The 27,256-nt window shown below is 40.5% G+C and overlaps 1 protein-coding gene, 1 long non-coding RNA gene and 1 pseudogene across 4 annotated transcripts in view; 2 read left to right on the forward strand and 1 right to left on the reverse strand.

The window, feature by feature from the left end:
* Window positions 1–27,256, forward strand: part of GGCT (gamma-glutamylcyclotransferase) — a 40,373-nt gene that overhangs the window by 9,023 nt on the left and 4,094 nt on the right. For 2 of the 3 annotated variants that reach the window (XM_074367290.1, XM_045508067.2), the window contains exon 2: window positions 24,075–24,239. In XM_074367290.1, coding sequence (XP_074223391.1) covers window positions 24,075–24,239 — 165 coding nt within the window. Of the gene's footprint in view, window positions 1–23,936; window positions 23,955–24,074; window positions 24,240–27,256 lie in introns of those variants that run through there. The other variant, XM_010971335.3, reaches the window with a different exon arrangement.
* On the reverse strand, window positions 1,682–24,086 carry LOC141578150 (uncharacterized). Its single transcript, XR_012508133.1, has 2 exons — window positions 23,952–24,086; window positions 1,682–1,949 (listed from the first exon to the last, which is right to left on the reverse strand). It is a non-coding gene; the product is annotated as an uncharacterized LOC141578150 (long non-coding RNA).
* On the forward strand, window positions 6,855–7,454 carry LOC123613369 (large ribosomal subunit protein uL6 pseudogene; annotated as a pseudogene).

Consider the following 27,256-nt stretch of genomic DNA (forward strand, 5'->3'; position numbering starts at 1 on the left):
GTCTTTTGATGTTCAACTACATGTTTTTTCCAGCCAAAAAATTCATGTAGGGATTAGCAGGTACATACTACTGTATATAAAATAGATAAACAACAAGGTCCTACTATATGGCACAGGGAATTGTATGTAATAGCTTGTAATAACCGATAATAAAAAGGCATATGCTTATGGATAGCTGACTCACTAACTGGACGCCAGAGACTAACACAACATTGTAAATCAACGATACTTCAGTTTAAAAAAAATAATAAAATTTATATATATTCTGGCTCCTCCCTTACCTCTTTGGAGCAGTTCCTCAGAGCTATCTGAGAAGCTATCTCTCAGGCTGTAATAAGGTCCCCGTATAAAACTTAATGCACCACTTTTATGCTGTGTGTTCTTATCTCAATTGACAAAACCTGGAAGTGTTTCAGCCTGAGAGTCTCGTGGTGGTGGAGATGAAGGAGTCCCAAAGTACGGGCAGCAGAGGGAAGTGAAGCTTTCTTTGCTTCTCCCTCTACGCAGGCCAGTGTAGCCACAGCAGCATCAGATGAAGGGGGAGACAGTGGTCCAGAAGCTCCAGGTGTGGCCACTAGCAAAGCTGAAAGCTAGGAGGGGCAGGCGGCAGTGGGGAAGGGGAAGCTGCCGCTGCAGTGTGGGCACTCAGGAGTCTCAGTGAGAACAACCCTTCCCCAGATACGTAAGTGGAAGGTCACCCTGACAGCAGAAGGAAGCCCTCCAGCTATATTGTCTGTATTAGTGGAGGGAGTTCCCAGAGAGCTGAACCCTTTTATAAAATCCATAATATCCCTGACTTTTCATTTCAGAAATAGAGTTTGCCACCAGAAGTTATTTAGGGGGTGGAGAGGAGGGCAGTTGGGAAAAAAAAAGTGATTTAAATCCGTCAACTTTTGCTAGCATCAAATTTGTAAACAGCTCCCAGCTGCCCCTCCCCTATTAACCATCACCTGGCCCCCATCTCTAACTGTAGAAATCTTTAGAGTTGTCTCTAGGAATCATTCTCCCCCACCAGACCCCCACATGGCAATTGGCTTGCTGTATGGTTTATGATGTTCATATTTACTTCTCTTAACCTCCAGTAGACTATAAACTACTTTTTTAAAAAATCACCTGCAGTGCTGGCGTAGGCACTGAAAAAACACTCTGATCTGTGTCCCTGTGATGGATGACACAATCAGTCACCAAATACTTAATTGAGAAACTTCTTGGAGCCAAATCAGAAGTTAGGCACCGGAGGGCACAAGGACAAAACAGCCACTGCCACTGGCCTCAGGGTGAGAGCAAAGCAGCCGTGTGATCACAGCACAGCGTGGTAAGCGCTGAGTGATGGAATGGAAGTCAGTACAAAGTGCTGTGGGAACTCAGATAAAGAAGTAACTTGCTTTGATCAGCAAATCAGGGAAGGCTTCCCAGAAGAGGTAACATTTGAAAAATGAATGGAGGTTTTCCTTGCAGAGGAATGAGAGAGTGTCCAGGTAGAGGGAGATGTGAGACAGAGAGGAGTAGCTCAGGTGATGGCATCCAGAGAAGGGCAGGTGGGGCTGGGGTTCTGGTGGAGATGTGGCTGCCTGTGTCCGTAGGGGCCAGGTCGTGTAGGGTCTGCATGCCATTTTTATAAGGTGTTTGGTTTTAATTCTACTGGCAACTTAGAGTCCATCCAGGCTGCTAAACAGAGAAATGGCAAACATCTGTTTTATTACGATAATTTTGGCATCGGTGTGGCAGATGGATGGGGGCACTCAGTTAAGAGACTGCAGATTAGAACCTGGACCAGAGCAAGAAATAACTGAAATTCTCTTCTGCTCCTCTGGGGGCGCTGTTCTCCTTGGTAGTTTTCAGGCAGGCAGCTTGTCCAAAGGCAAAATCCAAGTCTCACTCTTGCACCTACTGCGTGGCTTTTGCTTTCTCCCGTCCTGCAGCTTTTCTTTCCACTTTTTGATGATGTCCTTTGAAACACAAAAGTTTTTAATTTTGATGAAGTTAAATTTATTTATTTTCTTTTTCATTTGTGCTCTTGATGTCACATTTAAGTAGGTTTTGACTAACCCAAGGTAATGAAGACTCACCAAGAATTTTCTAAGAATTTTATAGTTTCTAAGAATTTCATAGTTTTAACCCTTACGTTTAGGTCTATGACCATCTTGAGATAACTTTTGTAGATTTAATGAGGAAAGAGCCCAACTTTATTTTTTTGCATGTTGACACCTAACTGTCCTCAGTAACATTAGTTGAAAAGCCTATTTTTCCCTCATTGAATTACCCTTGGTGAAAATCAATTAGTTGTAAATATGAAGGTTTGTTCTAGACTCTGAATTCATTGATCTGTATGTTTTTCTTTATGCCAGGACCACACTGTCTTGCTGGTTTATAAGCTCGGAAAACAGAAAGTGTGAATCCTCCAAATTTGTTCTGCTTTTTCAAATTTATTTAGCTACTCACACCAGCATCTCAGAAGTCTTGTCAGACAGCTTTTTTGGTTATTGTTATTATTAATTATTGGAGATTGACTAGCCACAGGAATTTGTTATTTGTGAACCTCATAGGTTCTATCTAACTCAAATAGACACATCTGCTATCAAATGGGAGGGAAATGTATGCAAAGAAAAGAGAAAAAAAATATGAAACTTTTTTTTTACGATCTGAAAAATGAAGAACTCTAACTGTATAGCAGTTGTAGAAATGCCATAAATCGTATCTAAACACATGTTTTGGGTTGATGGAGTAAGAATGATTGCTTCTAGCTTGTCCACAGCTTCAGGACATCCCAAGAAATTGAAAGGATTTTAAGTACAAGACTCTTCCTCCATTATCTTGTAAAAGAAATAAGAAAGTTTTATAGAAATATATGCAAATGAGCGATGTCAAGATATGAGGTAAAGCTTTGTGAGCCAACAGTAAGGTGTTAATAAACCTTAAAGGTGAACCTCTAGCTCAACTCACAAATGAACAGAACAAGTATGGAAAACATAGCATTTCGTAAAATAGAAATTCAGCTCTACATCCCTCTCTAATTACCTAGCTTTCCTGAGAGTTTGATAAGACTTTTTCATTGCACGGTATGCGATGGTTAATTTTGTGTTGACTTAGAGGGTGTTTTGGAATGAGATTAATATTTAAATCTGGATTGCCCACCATAATGTGGTGGGCCTCATCCAGTCAGTTGAAGACCTGAATAGACCAAAAGACTGACCTCCCTGAGCAAGAGGGAGTTTACCAGCAGACTGTCTTCAGACCTCATCTGCACCATCAACTCTCCTGAGTCTCCAGCCTGCTACCCACACTGCAGATCTGGACTTGGAGCATCCATAATTGTGGAGCCAATTCCTTACACTAAATCTCTGTCTATATATGTCTACATCCTATTGGCTCTGTTTCTCTGGAGAACCCTGACAAATATAAGGTATAAATACTTCTGAAACAAATAGATTGGTGGATCTTTGCTGACCTCCAGAGAGTTTATAAATTGCATTATAAAGCTTTTTAAATGAAAGCACCTTCTATTTTGATTGACGTACAAAGGCAAATCCTCTTTCATACAGATACAAAAGAATTCAAGAAAAGAAAAAGATTTCATTCCATACGCTTTGTTTTTTTTTTAATTTTTTTAAATTGAAGTATAGTCTTTACAATGTGTCAATTTCTAATGTACAGCATAGTATGTCATTCATACATATATTCCTTTTCATATTCTTTTTATAGGTTACTATAAGATATTGAATATAGATATTGAAATAAACTTGTTTATTTTATATATAGTAGCTAGTATCTGCAAATATCAAACTCCCAATTTACCCCTTCCCACCCCCTTTCCCCTCTGGTAACCATAAGTTTGTTTTCTATTTCTATGAGTCTCTTTCTGTTTTGTAAATAAGTTCATTTTTTTCTTTTTTTAGATTCCACATGAGTGATATATAGTATTTTTCTTTCTCTTTCTGGCTTACTTTGCTTAGAATGATGATCTCCAGGTCCATCCATGTTGCTGCAAATGGCATTATTTTATTCTTTTTTATGGCTGAGTAGTATTCCATTGTATAAATATACCACAATTTCTTTATCCAGTCATCTGTCGAAGGACATTTAGGTTGTTTCCGTGTCTGGACTATTGTAAATAGTGCTGCTATGAACATTGAGTTGCATATATCTTTTCAAATTAGTTTCCTCTGGATATATGCTCAGGAGTGGGATTGCTGGATCATATAGTAAGTCTATTTTTAGTTTTTTTGAAGAATCTTCATACTGTTTTCCATAATAACTGCACCAAACTACATTCCCACCAACAGTGTTAGGAGGGTTTCATTCCATACACTTTAAATCTACTGGTTTGACAATTTTCATTTGAAAACAATAGTATGTCTTCCCTGTTTTTAACAGGATAAAAAATGCTAGCTAATATTCTAGCTTTTGTAAAACCTGGATTTGTTTATTCATGAAAAGCCTAAATCTGGACTCCCTAAATCTTTTACTAATCTTGCTCTTCATTTAAGTTTACATTACTAATTGTTTAATAATATAAAAATGTTAAGAAATGCATATATCTAACTACCCAGAATTATACCTTTGAAAAAGATTTGCTCTTAAGAATTTCAGACAGTAACTGTTTAGAACTAGTTACTCCACTTCCACTGTCTATAAATTTCATAATGTTGTCTGTCTGACAATCTTTGCTGTCATCAGTGACTACATTATTATGTAACATCAACTTAAATCATAACACCAAGATCCTAAACTGACTTTGAGACCCTGGACTAATTGAGTTAATTAATAAATAACCTTTGGATGCCCAATTTCTTAGCAGATCAAAATCCTAAACAATAGGGAATGCAAAAACAAGGAAGCATAATCTTAATATGTCTGCCCTTGCCTCCTGTTTTTATTCTTTAGAGAGTGACCATCAGTTAGCAGATTAATAAGGATGTACAAATGCCTTTGGGCCATATTGGCATACAGGATACCATTCACTCTGTTCAGGACGTGCAGAATGAATGAAAGTGAGCTGATGGTACAAAAGCAGGCATCCTTGGGGGGCTGTGGTCCGCTAAGTACCTGATGTCAGACTATGCTCCGTTGCTTCCTTTCCTGTTGACTCCATGCCTGAGAGGGAATAGAAGTTAATTTCTTTGGTAAAAGTTGTAATAAAATAAGTATTCAAACAGTAGTTGCAAAGACAAGCAAATATGTAAGGTGATGGATATGTTTTGTTGGGCTTTCAAGGAAATTGCTGGAGTTTTATTGAAATGGTAAGTTCAATGTGATATGTCTTTTTTTATAAAGCTATATATTTACCACTTAATTTTATGTGCATGTATAAATATATATAGGCATATGAATTAGTAAACAAATAAAGTTTGTGAATGACATAATTCAGAAAAAGAATGATCTTCGGTCATGCTTTTGAATCTTTTTTTAATTTTATTTTAATTTTAGTTTTTAAGTGGAGGTATTGGGACTTGAACCCAGGAACATGTGCCTGCTAAGAATGTGCTCTGCCACTCAGCTATCACCCTCCCTTCCTTGAATCATCTTTAAACAAAAATTCTTCACTTCTGAAAGTTAGGATTCCTAATAATTATTGTTACTTATTACTGTTTTTTATTTTAAATTGTCCATCAGACAAAGATTATAATAATTTTCTTATCTTCAGGCCCCTATCACTTACGTTCTGATCTTTAGGTATGTTCTGTCTCACCTGATAACCCTCCTCACCATCTCAAGGAGACATGCTACAGATAATTAGCCTGTTCGGTCTTCCCACATTTCCTTTAGCTCAATCACTACAAAAGCCACCTAAAACACATGTTCCAGGGCCCGTCCCTTTGGAGCCAAATGTTAAATAGGCCTTTTCCTTTCCTAAGCAGACATTGTATAGCAACTCCTGACTTTGGGCAACCTAACCACGCTAAATCCTTTGTATTGTTTGCCCAGGAAAAGGCAAGTTGTGCTTTAAAAGTGCTTAGGTGAAAGCTACAGACTCATCACTGGCCTACGGCCTGTCTTAGGTAGGTTTAGCCACTTTGTCGCTGTGGCGCAAGTAGTTAAGCCTGAGCAGGCATTATTCTGGCTCCCTTCTCACTCACTGCTCTCATAAGATTTGCTGTTCAAACATAATTGCTTCAAAACAATGTGTGATAGTCGCATTTTGCCTACAGCATTTTTTCATTGTCTACTCCCACATAATTGTCAAGCACAACTCCAAACTCAGTAATCCAACCTAAGGAAACCCACCTACCTGCCCCTCCTAAGAGAAGTGAATCGCATGACTGCTGAACAGCTCTTCAAACTCAACATTCCCTACCCTGACTGGTAGTCCCTTGGCCAACACTGATGTATTATTTTTTCATGGTTCTTTAAAATAATCAAAGTACATTCTGTGCGGCATAGGCTGTAACTGCTGAACTCTCTGCTGCCTAACAAGAGCACACCATCTTGTTAAAGATTTAAGAATTCAAAAACCCCTTGCTGACAGTAGATGTGCCTTTGGGTTGTTCAGGGTCTCAGTACAGTATGAAAGCAAATGGGTTTTCTAACTTCCTCAAGCACCTGAATCAAAAAATGGAAAATGAATGGATGAATGACTTATTCAAGACAAGACAACATCTGAAAGGAATATCATCTTTTAAATACTACTATAAATATATACCAGTAATACTTTTGAAGCTAAAGGGAATGCCCGAGCCCTCTGCTACACAAAACAACCAGCCCTTACCGATTTTCCCAGGAGAGTTATTTGATGTGATTTCATCAACCCAGAAGGACTTTTTTTCAAATACAATGATCTACCCCTACAGAAGGGAAAGAGATAGTGACCGTATCAAAACTCTCACGCAGAGCTCTTTGCCGCATCTACTGCAACAATGAAGACCATTCTCAGCAATCAGACTGTCAACATTCCAGAAAATGTCGATATCACTTTGAAGTGATGCACAGTTATTGTGCAGTGCCCCAGAGGCACCCTGCAGAGGGACTTCAGTCACATCAGTGTAGAACTCAGTCTCCTTGGAAAAAAAAAGAAGAGGCTCCTGGCTGACAGATGTGGGGAAATAGAAAAGAACTGGCTGCTGTTCGCACTACCTGCAGCCGTGTACAGAACAGGATCAAGGGTTCCGTTACAAGCTGAGGTCTGTGTATGCTCACTTCCCCGATCAAAGCCGCCACTCAGGAGAATGGTTCTCTTGTTGAAATCTGAAATTTCTTGGGTGCAAAATACATCCTCAGGGGGTCAGATGAGGCCAGGTGTTCCTTGTTTAGTATTTCAGGCTCAGAAAGATGAGTTAATTCTTGAGGGAAATGACATTGAACTGGTATCAAATTCAGCTGCTTTGATTCAGCAAGCCACGACAGTTAAAAACAAGGATATTAGAAAATTTTTGGATGGTATCTATGTTTCTGAAAAAGGAACAGTTCAGCAGGCTGATGAATAAGACTTAAGTTGTCCAGCTACAGAAACAGCAAGATGCCAGATGAATCTTCAGATTCATTTATGATATTTTAAGGAGACAATAAAAGCTCTATTGTTTTGGAGGGGGAAAAAAAACTCACGCAGAGCTTTGAGTTTTGGACTTCCCAACATGGCCACCTGGTGGCGCCCAAGTGCATCCCCAGACGTTTATTACGTTTGTTCTATGGAAGCATCTAGGATGCCAAGGATGAATCAGTCCAAAATACAGAAACGTGGTTAGGGGAATTTTACCCAAGGCTCAAGGGGTAGCTGAAGTTTCCTTAATCTATCATTTTCAAAATCTAGGGAAAAAAAACTACAAAGTTAGGGCAAACCTCGGAATCTCATCTTAAGAATCACTTGAAAGTGTACAGACTTATTCTATTGCCCAAGTGACAAATCCTTAAATGTGTTTCAGTAATTGCCTGCAGTTTTTCTTTTTGGAACAAAACCTTTCTTCTATGAAAAGGATAATGCTTTAACTAATACAAGAAAACTTAAGATTTCTTTTTTTTTTTTTCACCTGGATGGAGGAACTCACTTTACAGGTTCCGTACTTTAAGTGGTTATGTAGAATCTCCAGATAAAACAGAACCATCCTTGTCCATATGCTTCTAGAAAGGTAAATCAAACTAATGATATTGTAAAGTCAAAACTGTCTAAATTTTTAGGAGAGCTTAACCTTCTGTGGTCTGAAGTTCTATTCTTCGCCTTAATGATAATGTGATGTACACCACATAACCTCAAACTCTCACCATATGAAATTCATACAGGAAAACTAGTGAGGCTCAGATTAACTCCTTCTCCAACAGACTTTACCTTGTCATGTTTCAGTCTTGTCAGCTATTGTCAGAACTGATATGCACACAGACACGTGCCCAACAGCTATAAGCTGTACTTCGAAAGAGACAACATCAGACACAACCCTATATAATACAAAACCAGGAGACAGCATGCTGAGGATGCCTAGGCATCAGCTTTGGAAAGGTCATGTCGAGTACACTCAGCCACAAATATTGCTCTTAATCTCTAGGGTATATACTCATGGATTTATGATTTCCAGGATAAAGTCACTAATGACTCTACAACCTGGACATCCAGTCCCACTGGAGGTAGATAACCTTAAGGATCAGTCAGTAAAAAGCTTTTATAAGCACACAGCTCCGAAAATGGGTAGCTACTCAAGTGTCTATGCAAGACTTTTAGGTTGAGATCTGTGATTAGGATTTAACAGTTTATCACTTGTCTCCTTTTATTACTTCTCTTCTTTTGTGTGGGTCAAGGTATTCGATTATAAAGTGACTGCCATGGTTGGTTTTGCCTTTCCCTTAGCTGTCTCTTTCCCATAAACTCTTTGAATGCCCTCATTATTTACCTGTCTCAAACCACCGCAATGGCTGCCAATTTTTCCAACAAGTGGTTGGACCGTCTGTCTTTAGACCCCGCTAATAAGACCTCCTAACATATCTGTATATGTCTTTGCTGAACCTAGGCCCCCAACCATTAACTGCTGTTCCTAAAATCTACAAAAGCCTCACAGGAATTCAAGGAATGTGAGGGAGAAAAAAAAGACTGAGACTTATTCTCCTGGTTAGGTCTAGGCCGACTAGGAAACTGGATATAAATGGTTTCAAATGTTTATTACATTTGTAATTATTCTCGTATTTCTTGAGTACATTCAATATGTGATATCCCGCTGTTTAAATATTACTATAAGCTGTTAGCTCAAACCAACATCTAGTGGATGATACCACATCAAGAAGACATGAAATTCTTCATAGCAGCCATGGTCTTGGATCTGAGTTTGATCACAAGATGGGAGTGAGCATTTATAAAGTTCCAGCTCAACCACGTTGTAGACACCAAAGGAAGGACCTCAGCAGCCGGTATGAAAGATGAGCGTATCACCAGCTACTCTGCAGCTGAATCACACGATTTCTTGGAAAAATTACAAATAACTAAAATTGCCTTCCCTGGTACTAATGCAGTCTGCTTGGTTGCAAATTGCCCCCTTGGTAGTTTTTAGCCAATCAGCGTGCCCAGGGACAAAACAGAAAGTTTTGTCATTGCTCCCTTGACTGAGAATGTTCCCCCTATAAACCCTGCTTTGCCTGTTTGGCGGCAATCTGTAAACCACTGATCTCCCTTAAACATGAGTAAGTGTCAGCTGTGCTTTAATCTAAACTAAATGTCTCTGAGATAGTCTTTGAGGTGGGTGATGTCAACATCCAAGATAGGGAGTGAAAGCAGGGAGGCTGTTCTGGAAAGGGGTTGTTTGGAACATTCTGTTTGTGGTACTTGTAGAACATACAGGAGAAAAAGGAAAAAGATGGAGGCTGGGGCAGAAATTAAGAGTTATTAACATGTGTGGACAATTTTGTAATAGATTCCTCAGTAATTCATAAGGTAAAGACGGTGAATCACCACTGTCGAGGAGGAAGAAATGTTCTTCTGGTTGGTCTAAGAATGAAATTGACTTGGCACAGATTAACAGGAAAAAATCAAACCAAAGTTTAATAACATATACATGGAAAAGCCCCAGGAAAACTGAGTAACTCTCCAAAATGACCAACATCCTCACCTTAAATATCACCTTTCACTGAAGACAAAAGAGGATGTTGAGGGTTGTGGTTTGGGACCTCAAAGGGGAAGAAGGTAATTCACATGAAGATGGAAAAGCAAGTGTCTGGTAAACAAATGTTTGCTGGGTCATGCAGAGACAGTGGGACACAGAGAGGAATTTTAACAAATAGAGTTTGCTAGGTTCCTCTCAGTTTACTCGTGGAGTTCATACTGTAGTTACTATGGTGATAGTTCTCTTCCCGGAACAGGTCCTCTGTCTACACTCTTTAGGCAGTTAGGGAGTAGGTCAATAGTTCTTCGTGAGTCTTTTGAGCCTTGATTGTTTTCAACTCAAAATAATCTTCATGCCAAAGAGATATTTTGGGGTAGCAAATTTGGCTCCCCTGTTCGACCAAATTATCTACACCACCATCTGAGGGTTGTCTGAGGAAGAGGAGCCAATAAAGAGGATGGAATAGAGCTATCAGAGGGGAATTGGGGAGCCTGTTCACAGGGGTGTCTGGCACAGGACTGGGGGATTTCCAGGAGAAGGGACCGAGCCATGGGATGGAATTAAAGAGGAGCAAAGAAATTTATTCTATCACATGCGAAGTGCTGTTGATTTTTAAGACACCTTAACTTCAGAAATGCTGAAAACTGTGCATCTTAGAATTGATGAAATACAGCAGAATGTGGGCTGAAAAGGAAGGATTGGATTTGGAAATTAGGAAGTCGCTGGTTAATCATTTCACTAAATTAGTAAGTGCAGAACTGGATGGCTGTGGGAGTGTGGATGTGGGAACTGTTTGCTGACCACTACTTTACAAAATGGGAAGATGTGATGAAACTTGAGATGAGGCAAGTGTCGACTGAAAAAAAATGCACAACCTAAAAGCTGAGAATTATATTTTATTTGACGGATTTTCTGAGGACTTCAAACCTGGAAGTCAGCCTCTCAGAATAGCTCTGAGGGACTTCTCTGAAGAGGTAAGGGAGGAGCCAGGATACACAGTGGTTTTTGCAACAAAGACCGGGTATTGGGAACATCAAAAGATTACTGTTAATTAAAGAAAACTAGATAGCCCAAGTTAATGAATTTAGCACTTTTCTGTGTGTGGGAGGATGCAAGAGTCTGGGCTCATTGAAATCATTCCTTTGATATGCACTGTAGCTATCTAGGGCCAGTATCATCTTCTTTCACATCCTGAGGCCCCTCAGGGGGCACCACTGAGGGTGGCTGCAGAGGCTGAGTGCTTGGCAGCAGGCAGCCAGTTTATCTCCATCGTGAGTTCCCTCAGGGCTCACCATTGAGGGCCGCTGTAGTGGCTTGATGGCTGCAACATCCTTTGTTTACTGATATGGGGAGGCAACATTTTTCACTCAAACTGGATTTAAAGGAAGGTAATTTCTATATGAGGAAGAATTGAGCTTTGAAAGCTAAGAAGCTGATGGAGAGGCAGAGACTAAAGGTCCATGTGGGGCAGTCTAGGGTAGATTAGAGGAGGAGGACACAGCTGTGGAGTCAGTAAGGGTGGGGTTTAAGTAGTGACTTTTCTACTTACTAGTTCTCTGAGCCTGACACCTCTCTTAAACCCTCTGAGCCTTGGTCTACTCACTTGTAAAAGCAGGGTAATCATTCCCCTACCTCATGGAGTTGCCAGTATGTATTAAGTGAGATTATCTACTTAATGAAGTGCTTGGCACAGTGACCAGGACATATTAACTGGATCTACTATTAAGAGATTAAGAAAGAGCATAATTGATTGGCCAAATCCAGGTAGGAAAGGATGGAATCAAGTTCATAGGTGGAGGAATTAGCCCTGAAAAGGAAGAGGGATCCCTGTGTACTGGTTCTAAAAGATGTCCATGAAGTCTTTGATCCCCCTTCCTTCAAGATGGAGCGTAAATCCTCTGCCTTTGAGTGTAGGTGGCACTTAGTGAACCACCTCTAACTAATAGAATGTGGTGGGAGTGACGACGTGCAACTTTGAGAGTAAGTTACAGAAGGCGTGGTGCCTTCCATACTTGTTCTCTTGGGTCACGCATTCTGGGGGAAGCCAGGTGATATTTCATGAGAACATGCAATTCAGTGACGAGGCCCATGTGGTAAGGGATTCAGGCTTCCTGCCAACAGCAGTGTGAGCGATCCATCTTGGAAGTTGGTCTCCTAGCCCCAGACAGGCTTTCCCATGAGTGTAGCCCAGCTGACATTTTAACTGCACCTTCATGAAAGACCCTGAGCCAAGCTCTCCCAATTAAGCTACTTTAAAATTCCTGACTCATGGGAACTGTAAGATAATAATCATTTGTTCTTTTAAGCTATTAAACCTGGGGATAATTTGTTACCCAGCAACAGAAAACGAACACACCTTCTTACTCTGAGGCAGAAGGAAATTGGAGAATCATAGGTGAGGATATGCATGATATGGAAAGGCGAAAAGGTAGATGCCCGATGCCTCTATTTTCTCTTAAAATTAAAACACAAGGCATGTTATTTGCTGACCACGAGGTAGCTGGATGAGATTGGCAAGGGAATGGAAGAGCCGTGTAAAAAAAAATAGGCAGGGGAATTGACTAGGAACACAAGTAAGATTCATGGTTTTCTTTTGTGCCTCTCTTTATGCCAAATCCAGCTGCAGAAATCACACCTGCTATTGGAAATAGATCAGACTCCATGCAGTGAGCCTTCATCTCGAGTGTGAAATTCAGAGACATTGCGGCCTGTCTGGGCCAGCCCCAGGGACTGCCTGTGTGGGCAGACTGCTAGACTGCTGCTGATGAGTTCAGGGCTGAGGTTGGCTCAGGCTCACCTTGGAAAAGTACTCCTTGCCAGCAAAAATGATTTGCAACAGCCATATAGAGCCTAGCACTTTATTTAGGAAGAGGGATAGACTCAGAGGGAAATATTACAAGAGAAATACCAACAAGCCTTGTGGACTCTGCAGCAAGCATAGGGGAAGCAAGCATAAGGGGAAAACCTACAGTCTTTGAATATCTCATTTGCATTATTCTTTCCTCCTTGGTCCATTTCCCCATTATCCCCTCCTCCCTGGTTATTAGCAAGGGAGCCCTGGGAGTTCTTATTTAGCTAGCTATCCATCTTTATCTCAGAACAGGACGGAGCTCCAGCACATAGAAGAGACAGGCTAGGACTGCCCCCTCCCAAAGTTATAGCCCTGGTCTCTTTAGACCCAAAGACCTACCAGGAATTGAATCACTGCATCCCCTTGTAAAATGACAGATCCTGCTGTCCTTAGGAGCTTAATGCCTCTCTCTATTGATTCTGTTTTCAAATTGGGAAACTGAAACTACACTGTAAAATTGGTATTTTTCTATATTACACAATAGAATCAATTCATTCATTCATCCTTTCACTCAGTTATTCTGTTTTATTTAGCAACTCATTATTGAGTGCCTACTCAGTAATGGGACAGGCATGTACTAAGCGATGAGGAAAAAAAATGAATTCTGTGGTCTTAAGGAGTAGCAGAATGGCTTGTTGGCACATAGTAGACACTCAATAAATTTCTGTTGAAATCCTGCCCTCCATGGGCATCATAGTCTAGTAGGGGGAGGAAGTGTGTTAACAAATAATTAAAATGGTTTTAGGGCAACAGTAAAAAAAACAAATCAAGTATTATAAATATAGAGCACTGTATCCACCTGGACATTAGGAATGGTTTGATAGAGGAAGTAACATTTGTTTTGATCTTGAACAAGTAAGAGTTTTCCAGGAAAGGAAAGTAGGAAAAGTATTTATAGGCAGCCCAGAACTCACAGGTCTTGTTTTTAGCAGGATTCCAGTCTAATCCTAATTTGCTAGTATTAATAATAACCAATGTTTTGCTGGGTTTCAGTCTTCTGGGTTTATTTTTGCTTTTGTTCCCTAGGCAGTGAAAGGTTGGCAAAGTTAGATGCAGAACAATTGTATAAAAGGGATTATTTTTAACAGAGTGGATGAAATTAATTCAAGAAAAAAAAAAGATGTGTTTTGAGTTTTTTCCTCAGAGGTATTTTAATTTCTTATAATGTCTCAGCCAGATGGAAGATAGTCTTCCTAAAAATGGGCTCCCTATTACCTCTAAACCTTCCTCTGGCTGAAAACTCAGAAAGCACCCCTTGTTCAATGCCAGACTAGTGCTTACTGTTATTTGTCCTCTTTGGAGCCGTTCAGGAACCCATCAGATACTGTGCACAATAATCAGACTGGCAGAAGGACTTGGAACCAACAGATATAATAATCTAATTTGTCATCATCAATTCATTAGTGATTATACACATATTGAGAAAAAATTTAATTACTTGACAGCATGGAAAATCATATTACACCAAGGAGTAGAACTCAGTAAGCCAACAGTTTCCTCCAAATTGGACTTTAGAAAGAACTCATTTGCATCAGAAAATGTGAATCAACACTGACACTTAGTAAAATGTTTTAATGACTAAGCTCAAGCATTTTGTTTCAAGAAGCTACTGGCTTAATAACACCTGCCACTGTTACCATTGCTAATTAGGTATGTTTCCATAAGTTGTCCAGCCTGTTCTATTAAGCCTGTAAACTGCTTTGACAATCTTAAAGGAATGAAGAAGGAACACAGTAAAGAGGATAGGAAATAGAGCCAAGGAGCCCAGTCTTTTTCTAGTTTAATTGAGAATTTTGGATTCCATCACGTTGGTCCTCAGCCTTGCAATCAAATTCTTATTTTCACCAGCTTGCAACCATTACTGCATTTAATAGAGGTTAGTGAGTATTTTCATACATAATTCTTGATTATCAGGTATTTAATCAGCAAAGCCATGCAACATTTTGGTAAGTCAATCCCATGAGAAAATGTTATTATCCACAAAGCCAGGCAGTGGTAACCAGAGCAGTACAAAGATTTAGAATCTTCCCTTTCTGGCTAACCCACCACTGCTTGTCTTCAATTTTCTGGATAATTTCGGATTTTATTGAATATGATTCTTCAAGAACTGAACAATCATCTTAAACCAAGGCCAGACTGTTAACACAGAGCAGCCTACCCCTCACTCTCAGTAATATGCTTTCCACATTAAAGGGATTCTGTGACCATAATGGTTTGGGGCAGTCAGAAGTAAACAGAGCTCGTGAGGTTTCTGTACTACAAGCATTCTCAGATTTCTTCGTGTAGTAGAGGCCATCGTGGATCTCCAAGAGGAAATAGAGAATATAATTGTTTCCAGCTCATTTGACCACAGAAGCTGTTTTTGAATGGGGGACCGTCTGGTGGGGTCCATGTCCCACAGAGCATACTTGGGGAAATACTGCTTTTCACGTATATTTATGATTCTGAACATTCCTCATCATTAATGAAGCACTGGACACAGTAAAAAAGTAAAAAAGACGTTCCAGGGAAGGAGCAGCATCTTAGTGATGGCTGACTTTTCGCTTCTCACAACATCCACTGAGCACCTACAAGGGGCAGGGTTCTGGCACCATCCCTTTCAAAATGGTAAGGGTCTCACATTCCTTGAATGCAGTGTACATGGCAATAGGAGTGTCCTGTTAGGGAGACATATCAAATCCATAAACTCCTCACCCCCACTTCAGATCAAAGGAATTTGATGTCCAAGCTATCTACCAACGTTCTCCTGTTACTTTTCACAACCACTAATCAGAAACTCTTGGAAACTCCAGGAAATAAAAGTTTGTGGGGTTTTTTTTTTTTTTTTTTGCAATTTTTCTTATTGAAGTGAAATTCACATAACATAAAACTAACCATTTCAAAATGAAAATTTCAGTGACATGAGATACGTTCACAATGTTGTGCAACCACCACCTCTTGCTAGTTCCAAGACAGTTTGAAAATAAAACCTACCCATTAAGTAGTAAGTCCCCATTCCCTGCTCCCCCCAGCCCCAGTAACCACCAATCAGCTTTCTGTTTCTATGGGTTTACCTATTCTGGCTATCTCATATAAGTGGAATCATACAATATGTGACCCTCTGTGTCTGGCTTCTTTCAAATACCATAATGTTTTTCTTACGTTTATCCACACTGTAGCATGTGGATGTAGCACCAACATCATTCCCTTTTATGTCTGAAAGAGGTCCTGTTGTATGGGTGCACCACCGTGTGTTTATCCCCTGATGGACTTTGTGTTGTTTCCACCTTTTGGCTATTGTGAATAGTACTGCTGGGAACATTCATGTAGAAGTATTTGAGTATATTTGGGTATATATTCCAGGAGTGGAATTGTTGGGTCATGGAAATAAAATTTTGCCACTACAATTTTGTGGCATCGTAGGGCAAATCAAATGGTTCCTATGATTTAGCTAGCTTGACACATAGTTTTTAACGCACTGGGAAAAGATGCATATAAAATGCACTACCCACAGGAAGCTTAGAGAATGACTTACTGAAGCAAGTTTCTTCTCTATACACAAAACATACCTATTTCTCCCATGAATACTGTTCATGGTCAGTGAGCCATTTGAGTTTCTGTTACTCAGCTGTATAGAGTGTCTGTTGTCTTCTCAGCCAATAAGCGTTTAACAAAGACAATAAGTAGAGATGCCTTTTGGTAGCTCTATTATTGGGATGTGTTGTACCCATGTGAAAGCAGAAAATAATGAAGAAGAAAAAAGGTTGACACCAGCACTAGATCAGCTCTTCTGGAAAGATTTTGAAATACCCAGAGTTGTATTCTAGTCAAGTAAACCAGCTTCATTTGAGTGTAAGTTTCTGAGAAGAGTTAATTATCAGTTAAATATTGTTGAATAGACGAAAACATGAATCCTGGGAACATTAATTGAGCAGAGAACTCAAGCATAGTTCTCACTTTCCGAAAATGTTTCCAAATGCTTAAACCAGCCCTCCTTCCAAAGCCAGGCTTCTTATGGCGACTTAAGAAGAGCTTGGATCTCATCTAATTACTATACATGATATTAAGAATTTACTGTGTTTAAATTTCTTTCTAGGAAGAAAAGAATGAGGTCTATCATCAAGGGAAACATTGGGATTTTCATTTAAATAAATTACATTCTAAAGTGTTATTACTTATATTACTCCTCTTACTAACAGTAAAAAACGTAAAGCAAATTTGCTTTTTACATTTTAATTTCAGCTGAATTTAAAGTGTTACAAATAACAAGGACATGTAAGCTGAGAAAACGAATATATTACGATGCAATTTGTCAGACTTTAACCTTAACAGTAGTCAGTCTTGAGAATGGTACCTCTGGATCTAATGTTCCTACGGGAAATGGCATGGAGATAGCTGAATTGTTATATTTCCAGGACCTTCTGGAAGTGATTTAAGGTTGGCAGTAGGGTCTAGCATGTCATTGTCCTAGAACATATGCGTGGCCTTCTTCAAAACCAGATTAGGGAAATATTCTGGTTCTTGTATCTATGGACATCTCAAAGGGCAAAGAGGGAGCATCCAGATAGGCACCGCGAGATCCTGCAGCTTTGGGCCTCACGGGATGAGATCATATCCTCCCACAGAGCAAGGCTGACTTGATCTGGCCTAATTATCTGATTGATATGTTGAGAGATAGACCTACTTGGAAATATATTTGCTGATTCAGTTTTCTCTTTAGGCAATTTATTTAGTCATTGCCCTCTTTTTATCCTTGTGACATTAGATCTCTGGATATTGACTTAAAATTCCATAAGAGATGAATTTAATAATAAATGTATTTTTAAATAATAAAAATTATACAAGAATACATGTTCAAATAGGCAAAAAAAAAAAAAGAATACAGAATGAAAAGATAGTAGTTTTTTGTTCAACTTGTTCCCATTCCACTTCCATTTCCCTTCCCACAGGTAAGCACCATTAACAGTTTGATGTGGGCCTTTCCAAAGTGTATAGTTGTAGATACAAACATAGAGATATCAAAGGAGACCATTTACCCACACACTAAATGATAAACTTTATTGAAACTGCTTTTCAGGGTTAATCTCAAAACCAGAATACAGATTACCTGTCAAATTACTGAGAAATTATTGCCTCATGAAATTTTACTATTTTTCCCCCAAAGCATTTTGGATTTAACATATTCTGGCATGCTTCCCTGTCATGTGTCAGACCATAAGCTGAGAGGCAATATAAATACCACCATGGCTAATAAAATTTACACAGGATTCCGTATGTTAAAGCATTAGTATAGATTTTAAAATCTTCCATTAGCGCTGAAGTGCCTCTCAGTAAGTCAAGGGAACCTGGAAAAAAATAATAGAGGGAAAAAGATCTGGGAGCCTGTGCAAAGGGTAGGGAGCTTCTGCCTCTGGTTGAATCGCTCAGCAAGGATTGTTATTGACCTCCGCTGGGGTCAGCACTGCAGGCGTACAGAAATAAAAGGTGTGGTCCCTGCCCACAGTGGGCTTACTATCAACTGAGAAATCAGACCAGACAGACAGAATGGGGTCAAATAACAGAGGCTTGCACAAGAGCTTGAACTTGAAAAAGTGATAAACAGCAGGCAGCCTCTAAAGGTTTCTGCGCAAAGGAGTGACACAATAAAAACAAACTGAAAGACTATGACTCCGCTCCTTGGCATCCCTTCATTGCCACCCCCCACCCCCCACCCCCGGCCCCTTAACTACTGCTGCAGTTCAGGCTTTCACGCCCTTGCCTGTTGCAGTGAACTTGTATCCAGCCTCCTCCCTCCTTCCCTCCCTCCCTCCCAGGTCAGCCTAGACACAGCCACAAGAACACAAGTTTCCAAAGGTACGGGAGAGCCCCTCTCTGCTCAAAAGTAAAAAATGTCTCCCCTTTGACCACCAAAGAGTGTGAACTTTTGACTGCAAAATTCAGGGCCCTCCCATAAACTATGCTAAATGTCCAGACTTATCTCCCATTTCCTGATATAAATCCATTGCTCTATTGCAATTGAACTACTTACCAATCCCCAGACCCACTTCTGTCCTGTCTTCATGTGTTTCACACCCTTACCCCATCTCCAGAGAAAAACAGAGTCAGGGAAACCAGCCAGGAGGCTGTTGCAGTCAACCAGGTGTGCGATCAAGACACTAGGCAGAGGGAGGGGAGTGTGGGAATGCAGCGGAGGGTGAGAACAAGGGAGTAGCCACAGATCATACCTATTAATTGGATGTAGGATTGGAAAGAGAGCAGAGATCAGTCAGAGGTAACTCATTTTACGTTTTAGGCAATGACAGAATTCTCAATAACTGCTTACACCACATCCTTGTAGTTGTTGGAGGTTGGTGTTTATTTCATACTGCCGGTGTAACCTGGGACCACCTATAATTGATAATGATTTCTCTCTTCCTTAGGTCACTAACATATTTATTTAAAATAATACAGGCAGGGCAAAATATTTTGGGAGCTAGAAGTCTTCAAGACACACTCTAAAATATTATTCTGGGATTAAACATGCTGCTTCCCACATGATGTATTTATACTTAATAAGAATCTTTTACTTCATAAGCAGAGTGGTTTGGAGTAAAAGAGGTATGAGATTATCTAGTGAAAACCAGACCTTGGTAACTGGATCTTGGTAACAGCTCCAGACTCAGATTTCTCTAATCTCCTGTCTCCCCTTAGGCTGTGGTCTACTCTCTGTCACTCAGTCACCTTCCTCTTCTCATTCTGTCTGTGTCAACGTGGCTGAGACCAGCTCAGAATGTTACAAGCTACAGTCTAGGCATCCAGAGAGTAACCTAATCCTTTCAGACTCAAGTTTAAATTCTCACAGAAGAAAACTAGAATTAGCAGGTTCCTTTTTTTTTTTTAATTAAGAATTTTATTTTACTGTAGTACTTAGAACCCACAGTCAGTCAGACAGTCATCATCTGTCTCATAAGAGATGTGAGGTATCCTGGGGAGGGGTGGGAGTGCCTTCCCCAGGGGGACTGAAGGTGGCACTGGCCCTCGTTCATTCACTTTCTGTGTCTTGTGATTTACTTAATTTGCTTGGTTAAGTGGATTTCCAGAGAACTAACTAATTCTCACAAAGATTTCTGCAAAGAACTAGACTGAAGCTTGCAAGCGCAAGAAAAGAAAAAGGAAAGGGACAGAGCTGATATTTCTAACTTTGGAACAAGCTTTTCTCACCTCCATAATGACATAAAAATGATGATCTAATACGATTTTACCAAGTTAGCTAGAAAATGGAAATTTGCATGACTATTTGAAATAAGATTTTTATACCATATGAGATCACTCATATGTGGAATTAAAAAAAAAGACACTAATGAACTCATCTACAAAACAGAAACAAACTTGCAGACAGTAAACAATCTTATGGTTACCTGGGGAGAGGGAGTGAAGGGGATAGATTTGGAAGTTTGAGATTTGCAAATGTTAACCACTATATAAAAAAATAGATAAAAAACAAATTTCTTCTGTATAGCACAGGCAACTATATTCAACATCTTGTAATTACCTTTAATGAAAAAGAATATGTAAATTAATATATGTATATATGCATGACTGGGACATTGTGCTGTACACCAGAAATTGCCACATTGTGACTGACTATACTTCAATTAAAAAAAGAGATTAAAAAAAAGAAATGGATTTTTATCCACTATTATTTATAATTAATTTTGCTCTACACTTCTGTTTTGCATTGACATGACAGTTAAAATACTCATTTCTAAAATTCCAATTTTGTGGATATTACATCATATATTTTTGATATATATTATTATATATGTAGTGTGTGTGCTCAAAAATTTTAATGATACAACAAAAGACTTTAAGTCTACTGGATTAAAAGACGGCATTTGGAAGAAATCTGACCAATTCATTATCCTTATTATCAACTGACCGAATGCTAGTATTATTATTTCATAATATCCTTATAAATAAGATAGAGATTGTACTTGAAAGTGAGTTATTAATAACCAGTTATATATCAAGACCATGAGGGCTTTACAATTTGAGAAATTTAGGAAGCAACACCCAGCAATGACTCTAGACTCAGACTGCTTAATCTCTGCTTCAGTCATCGCTAACTACAACCTGGGGCAAGTTAGTTAACCTACTGCATCTCAGTTTCCTCAACTGTCAAGTAAGGAGAATATTAGTAGTTTCTGCACAGAGCCATTTTCAGGGTTGAATGAGCTCATATATGTACGAATTTAGACTAGTGCCTGGCATTTAATAAGCACTCAGTGAATGTTAACTAATGTTAACCAGGCTTTGGTTAAATGTGATAACAACAAAAACTCTTGCTGTCTGCTGCCTCTTGTTGGCCAACAGGGGTCAGTACATTGCAGTCTACATGGGGAAGCTAAATAAACTGCTTCACGGGGGTAGAAAAAATTTTCAGTGTTTAAGGAAACATCAATGCTTCACTTCCGAAAATTTTCACAAAACGGTATTGAGAAAAATCAGTCACCATAAAATTAAGCAATCAGTGAGAAGTATAAGAAAAGAAGTCAAATACCTTAAAAAATCATTAAATAATAAATTCATTTTAAATGTCTAAAAGCAGTTTAAACCACAGAAGGACATTTTAAAAAGTAGTGCTCCGAAGCAGAGATCTTGGGAATTCTTGCTGCATTAGACTGCTATCTTGCCAAGAAAAGCAACTTGCTCACTGAAATGACCAAATATGTATGTCAAGTTCTGCCTTGATGTTTGGGGAGCAGGAGACGGTCTGAACCTTCCTATCTGCAGATTATATAACAATAAAGTTACTGCTTATTGAGTGCTCCTATATGTCAAGTGCTTTACAAATATCACCATTTTTCTTTTTATTCTTTTTACTTTTTAACATGAAAGTGTTCAAATATATAGAAAAATAGAATAAGTATCCATATACACACTCAGTTTAATGTTGAACACTTTTCATATTTTAATTCTTCTGAATTCTTTACAAATGTAGATATCAAACGTTTTAGCCCTAAATCCACTAATATGTGTGTCTAAAAAGAGACATTTTTCTACATAAGCACGATGCCATTATCAGATCTATACAAAATTGTCTAATATCATCTCATGTTGTAGTCTGTATTCAGATTTCTTCACTTGTCCCCCAAATATCTTTTATATCTGGTTTATTAAACCAGGATCAAAGACAAACCATTGCATTTGGTTATTTTGTTTCTTAGGTTTCTTTTAATTAAAACAGCCCTCCCTCAGTACTGCTTTATTCTTCTTTTTTTTTTTTTTTCTCTTTTTTATGACACTGAGTTAATTTAAGAGACAACCATTTGTTCTGCACGATATCTCAGCATTTGTTCTGGAGTTTTCTAATTATTTCCTTCTATCTTTGTAGTTTTTGCTTGATTATACTGAGGTTAAAGATTTTTGGAAACAATACTTCACAAATGATGCTGGTGCTTCTTATTGTACCACATCAGGGGACACATAATGGCAGATTGGTCCAATTTTAGAGATGATAAGATCAATCTAGGTTAAGGTGGGAGGGGACCAGATTTCTTCATTGTGGTTTTCCCCTGATTACTGGCAAGTAATCCCTGGGGGACAATTTGTCTTTATGTGAATATCCTGTTCTCTATCTCACTTTTACCAATTGGTTTCATTGATGACCCTGGCATGAATCAATTATTTTTAGGGAATGCAAAATGGTGAATTTCTAATTCTGTCATTCATTTTTACATTATTTAGCTGGCATACTTTTGTAAAGAGAAGTTTCCTCATCAGCTGGGGCCATTTGGTTACCCTGAAATACAGCTGCAACTAGAAAAGCAGGAAAAATGTTTATTTTCTTAAATCACCACTTTTTGGAGTAAAGAGTTCATGTAATAGTCACTACCAGCAGTATGGCAAAGGCAGTTTTAAAAAATTGTTGTATTTTACATTTGGTTTACTCTTCTGGGGAAATGAATTTTATATGCTTGACATTTTAAAGCAGTTGCGGTTATTATTTTTGATGCTCAAATTGTTCTAACTTTGGCCAGTAGGCATTCCTTCAAGCCGGCTTCTGCGTCCTTTTCAAACGACCTTGTTTTTTAATACCTCCTGACTTTCTGTCAAAAGATGTTCCAAATGCTCCTATTATTTCCCAGCGCTTGACCTGGCATCAGCCATTTCTCCAAGGAGCTCTAGTACCTTTTAGTAGGAAGTGGTAGAGATCAAAATCTGGGTGCCAAGTATAGTCATTGTTTCTAGGACCTGGGTTCATATTAACGGTTTCATTTCGTGTTAATAACATAGAGTTTTTATGTCATTGTTATTATCCTTCTTTATATTTACACTGGAGCTTTTGCACCTAATAACATTTAACAAAATTACTTTTAATACTTACTCCAATCCTATGAGGCAGGGGAATCACACTTTATGTTATATAACTTGTGATCAAGTTATGTTATGATTTCTATTTTAAAAGGAGGAAACGGAGTTGAGAGGTACCCGAGGTGTCCAGTAAACAGCAGCGTCGGGATTTGACCGGACACACTACTTCCATCAGGGAAGGGAGCCCCTGACACTCACAATAGCTTCTCCAGGAAGACAAGGGTGCTTAGTAAAGGTCTCAGGGAGACGATCAGGGCTAAGGGTGCGGGAACCAGCGTGTGGGGTGAACAGACCGGTCCTGACTCCTCCAAACCCAGAGGGCAGGAAGCGGGAGAGCTGCCAGATGAGAGTACCGTCTGGTGTCAGGGGCGTGGCCAGAGCCGCGGTTTCCCCTCACATCTGCTGAAAACTCCCTCAAGAGCACACACAGCCAGGGAACCACACACGCTCCACCCAAAGGTGAGAAAGCCGATCTAGGACCGGCGGGCCAAGACCTTGAAACAGAGCTTGCAGGACCTGACCCCCACCCCGCGTAGTGCCCGCCCACCCGCCAATCAGAGGGAACCTTGAGGACAAGGGCGGGATAACTGAGAAGCGTATTCAATGAGGAATCAGCCCCCGGTCGACTCAGGGCAGAGTATTACAGAGTCCAAGCAGCGAGCAAAGAGAAGAGGGTGAGCTGACCAATCAGAGGGGGGCAACTCACAGCGTTGAGTCCTGGCAACCTATCAGCAAAGTGCTCCCAGCCGACTCACCTGGTACCAGCTTCCCGCCTTTCCCCTAACCTCGGGTGCGGCGGCGCCGCGGTCCCTGGACTGGTCATCGGCCACCGCGCTGTGCTCATCGTCCTCTCCTCACACTTCTGCTACCGACCCTAGGTCCGTGCAGACGTCCGGTGGGACATGGCGAACGTGAGCGGCGAGGCCCTCCGGAACCAGGAAGAGGAGAGTTTTCTCTACTTCGCCTACGGCAGCAACCTGCTGACGGAGCGGATCCACCTTCGAAACCCCTCCGCCGCGTTCTGCTGCGTGGCCTGCCTGCAGGTCAGTGCTCCCTGCCCGGCCGCTGCGACGTCCTGTGCCGCCTCTGCAGACGAGGGGGTCAGGATTTCGAGAAGTCTCTTTCTCAGGACCGCGCGTCGGCAGCACTGGGCCAGGAATGCAGCTCTTTCTGATCAGAGCACATCAGGTCCCCTGCAGGACCCAGGCCGCCCCACTGGCCCTTGGTTCTATGCTGGACACCTGCTGAGCGGTGCTGTGCCTCCCGCACCTGTGCCTCCCAGGCTGCCCTGAGCTCCCCTTCCTGATATGCCCACCAGCTGCTGGTTCTGCCCAGATCCCACCTCCTCTCTGGTGTCCTCTGACTTGGGGACATCAGCACAGAATCCATTCGGTTGGTCCCTCTGAGAAGCCATTTCTGCCCCAAGACAGGGAATCAGAATGCTTTCTGTTCTGTACCTAACTTTGCTCCAGGACTTGTCGCCTGGTTTTTGTAAAAACCCGTTTCCCTGCCTTTTGTTCCAGATCTGAGAGAGCCTGAAAGCTGGAGCCCTGTCTTATTTATAGTAAGGGCTGTGCTCAGTTAAGTCAAGAGGCTGAATGAACCATCGCGCACCTTGGTAAAAATCAGTGCGCTCAGTACAGTCCATTTATTCCTTTAGCACATATTCTTACAGCACTTAACCTGCAGACACAAAGATAACGCAGTTAAGTTCTCTACTTTCAGGACCTCCCAGTCTATAGGAGAGACAAGCAAACAAAGTACATACAAAGCCTTCTGACATTATTGAACCAGACAAACATGGTCTCTGCTATTGTTGTCAGGGTTCTTAGTTGCAAGCAACAGAAGCGGCTGATTTAAGCAGAAAAAGAATGTGTTGAAAGGCCGCTGAAGAGCTCACAGAATGACCAGGAAGGTAGGACCACAAAGCTGACAAAACAGACAGGCATAAAGGGAGCTGTAGCACAACCGGTATCAGACAGAACCAGCCCAGGAGGCTGCTGCTGCACCACCGCTGAACTTGGTAAGCATGGACCCTGCATCCAGCATCGCCTGCTCTGGACCCTGCCTGCCACTGCCACTACTCCCTGCGGTTCCTGAAACCCAAATGTGGCCGCCACCACCAGGGTGGAGTTTCTGCTGTCCTGGGTCACTAGCTTCTAATTCGGAGCCCTAGGTGGGTGTTCTGACTGGCTGTCTTGGCCATGTACCCATGCCCTGACTTCAAGCAAAGCTGGGAGAACCAACTTCTGGCATTTGAAATTTCAAAAATGGGAGGTGGGCTCTGGCACTTTCTACTCCCCAAACTCATAAGGTAAGGAATTCTCCAAATGTGGGAAAGAAGTTCAGATGTTTATAGTTGGGATGAAGTGAAGAGCTATCAAACAAATGATTATTCAGTCACAAATATGGTTGGTCTTAAAAGGAAACACGTTGCACCTTCCTCTCAATTTTGCTCTGAACCTAAAACTGCTCTGAAAAAAAAGCTCCCCTCTTTTTTAAAGGAGACACATAGGATGCTATCGGAGTATATGACTTGGGGACCCAACCTAACCAGGATGCTCAGTAAAACCATTCCTGAAAATGTGATTTTTAAGCTGAGATCTAAATGACTGGGGAGAGGGGAGGAGCAAACAAATAGAAGGAATAGAAGGTACAAAAGACCTCGGGAAAGAAAAAGCCTGGATCTTCTAGCTAGCGTGGCTGGAATTTAGTGTGTGAGGAGGATGTAGCGTGGGGACCAGAGAGGTCGGGAAGGGCCACATGTTACAGGACCACAGAAGCCAAAGAAGACGTGGGTTTTTATCTTGAAAGCAGTGAGAAGACCTCGGCCGAATTTAGGCAAATGAAATGCCAGATTTACATCTTTGAAAGCTCATTCTGGTTGCTGTGGAAAATGGATTGGAAAGATGTTGGGAGCTCAGTTAGGAAGTTTTTGTAGTAGTCCACACTAAAGATGATGGTACCTTGGAGTGGTAGCCATGGGCGGTAAGTGAGTTTGGGAGATACTTAGGAGAGAACAATGTTAAGCCTTGGTGACTGTGAAAGGAGGAGGAGATAATGGCGATGACTAAGGTTTTTGATGCAGTGATAGTGGATGCATGGTATCAATGTGGATGATGGTGATGTTTGTAAAGAGAAGAGGAGAATTAGGTTGGGAGTGAAAAAAAAAAATCAGGCTCAGTTTGGGCATATAGTTGGCCCTTGAACAGTGGTCAAGGTCAGTGGTGCCGACCTTTCGCCCAGCCGAAAATCCGAGAACTGCCATCTCTGCTTCAAAAACAAAAGAGTTGATAAAAGACTCACCCAAGGGTGGGAAGCTGGAATAGTTTGGATAGAATCAAGGCTCAAGTCCTAGTTCTTTTGATTCCACATATTCTCTGTTTCAATCTCTAATCGAACACAAGCTTTTCCATGTACTTAGTTTTAATTTAATGATCTGTAAAATGAAATTGCAGGTACTATATTTATTTTAAAAATTCATGTATAAGTGGACCCATGCAGTGCAAACCCGTGTTGTTCAAGGGTCAGCTGAACTGAGTTTGAGATGCTAATTATATATCCAAGGGAGCAGAAAAATATTAGTGAACATTTATTAAGTGCTCACTATGTTCTAAGCACTTTTGAAGCTCAGAAGAGTGATCTGTGCTGGATTAAAAGATGACTGGAATACTGGATGGTATTTGAAGCCACTGGAGGGGATGAGATTGTCTTGAGCAAATTGCTGAACAGAGAAAAGGACCTAAACTGAGCTCTTAGAAACTGCAACATTTAAAGATCAGGTAGCAAATGAGGAGTTGGCAAAATGAATAGAGGAGATCTAGGAACAGTGTAAAAGCCAGAAAGGAGACAGATCAAGACAGGGAGGCTAAGTATGTCAGAAGCAGCTGAGGAGTAGAACAAGACAAGGAATGAAAATTCCTAGTTCCCAGTGGGGTTGTGACTTTTATCAGACCTCCTGGTGTCTTGCCAGGGATCCTTGGTCCAAGAACATCTAACATACCAGTTGAAGGTACTGGCCACTTGAACTGAGCTTTTTTTGTGAGATTGCTGACAGGTT

The sequence above is a fragment of the Camelus bactrianus genome, chromosome 7 (assembly GCF_048773025.1).
Source record: "Camelus bactrianus isolate YW-2024 breed Bactrian camel chromosome 7, ASM4877302v1, whole genome shotgun sequence".
Lineage (NCBI taxonomy): Eukaryota > Metazoa > Chordata > Mammalia > Artiodactyla > Camelidae > Camelus > Camelus bactrianus.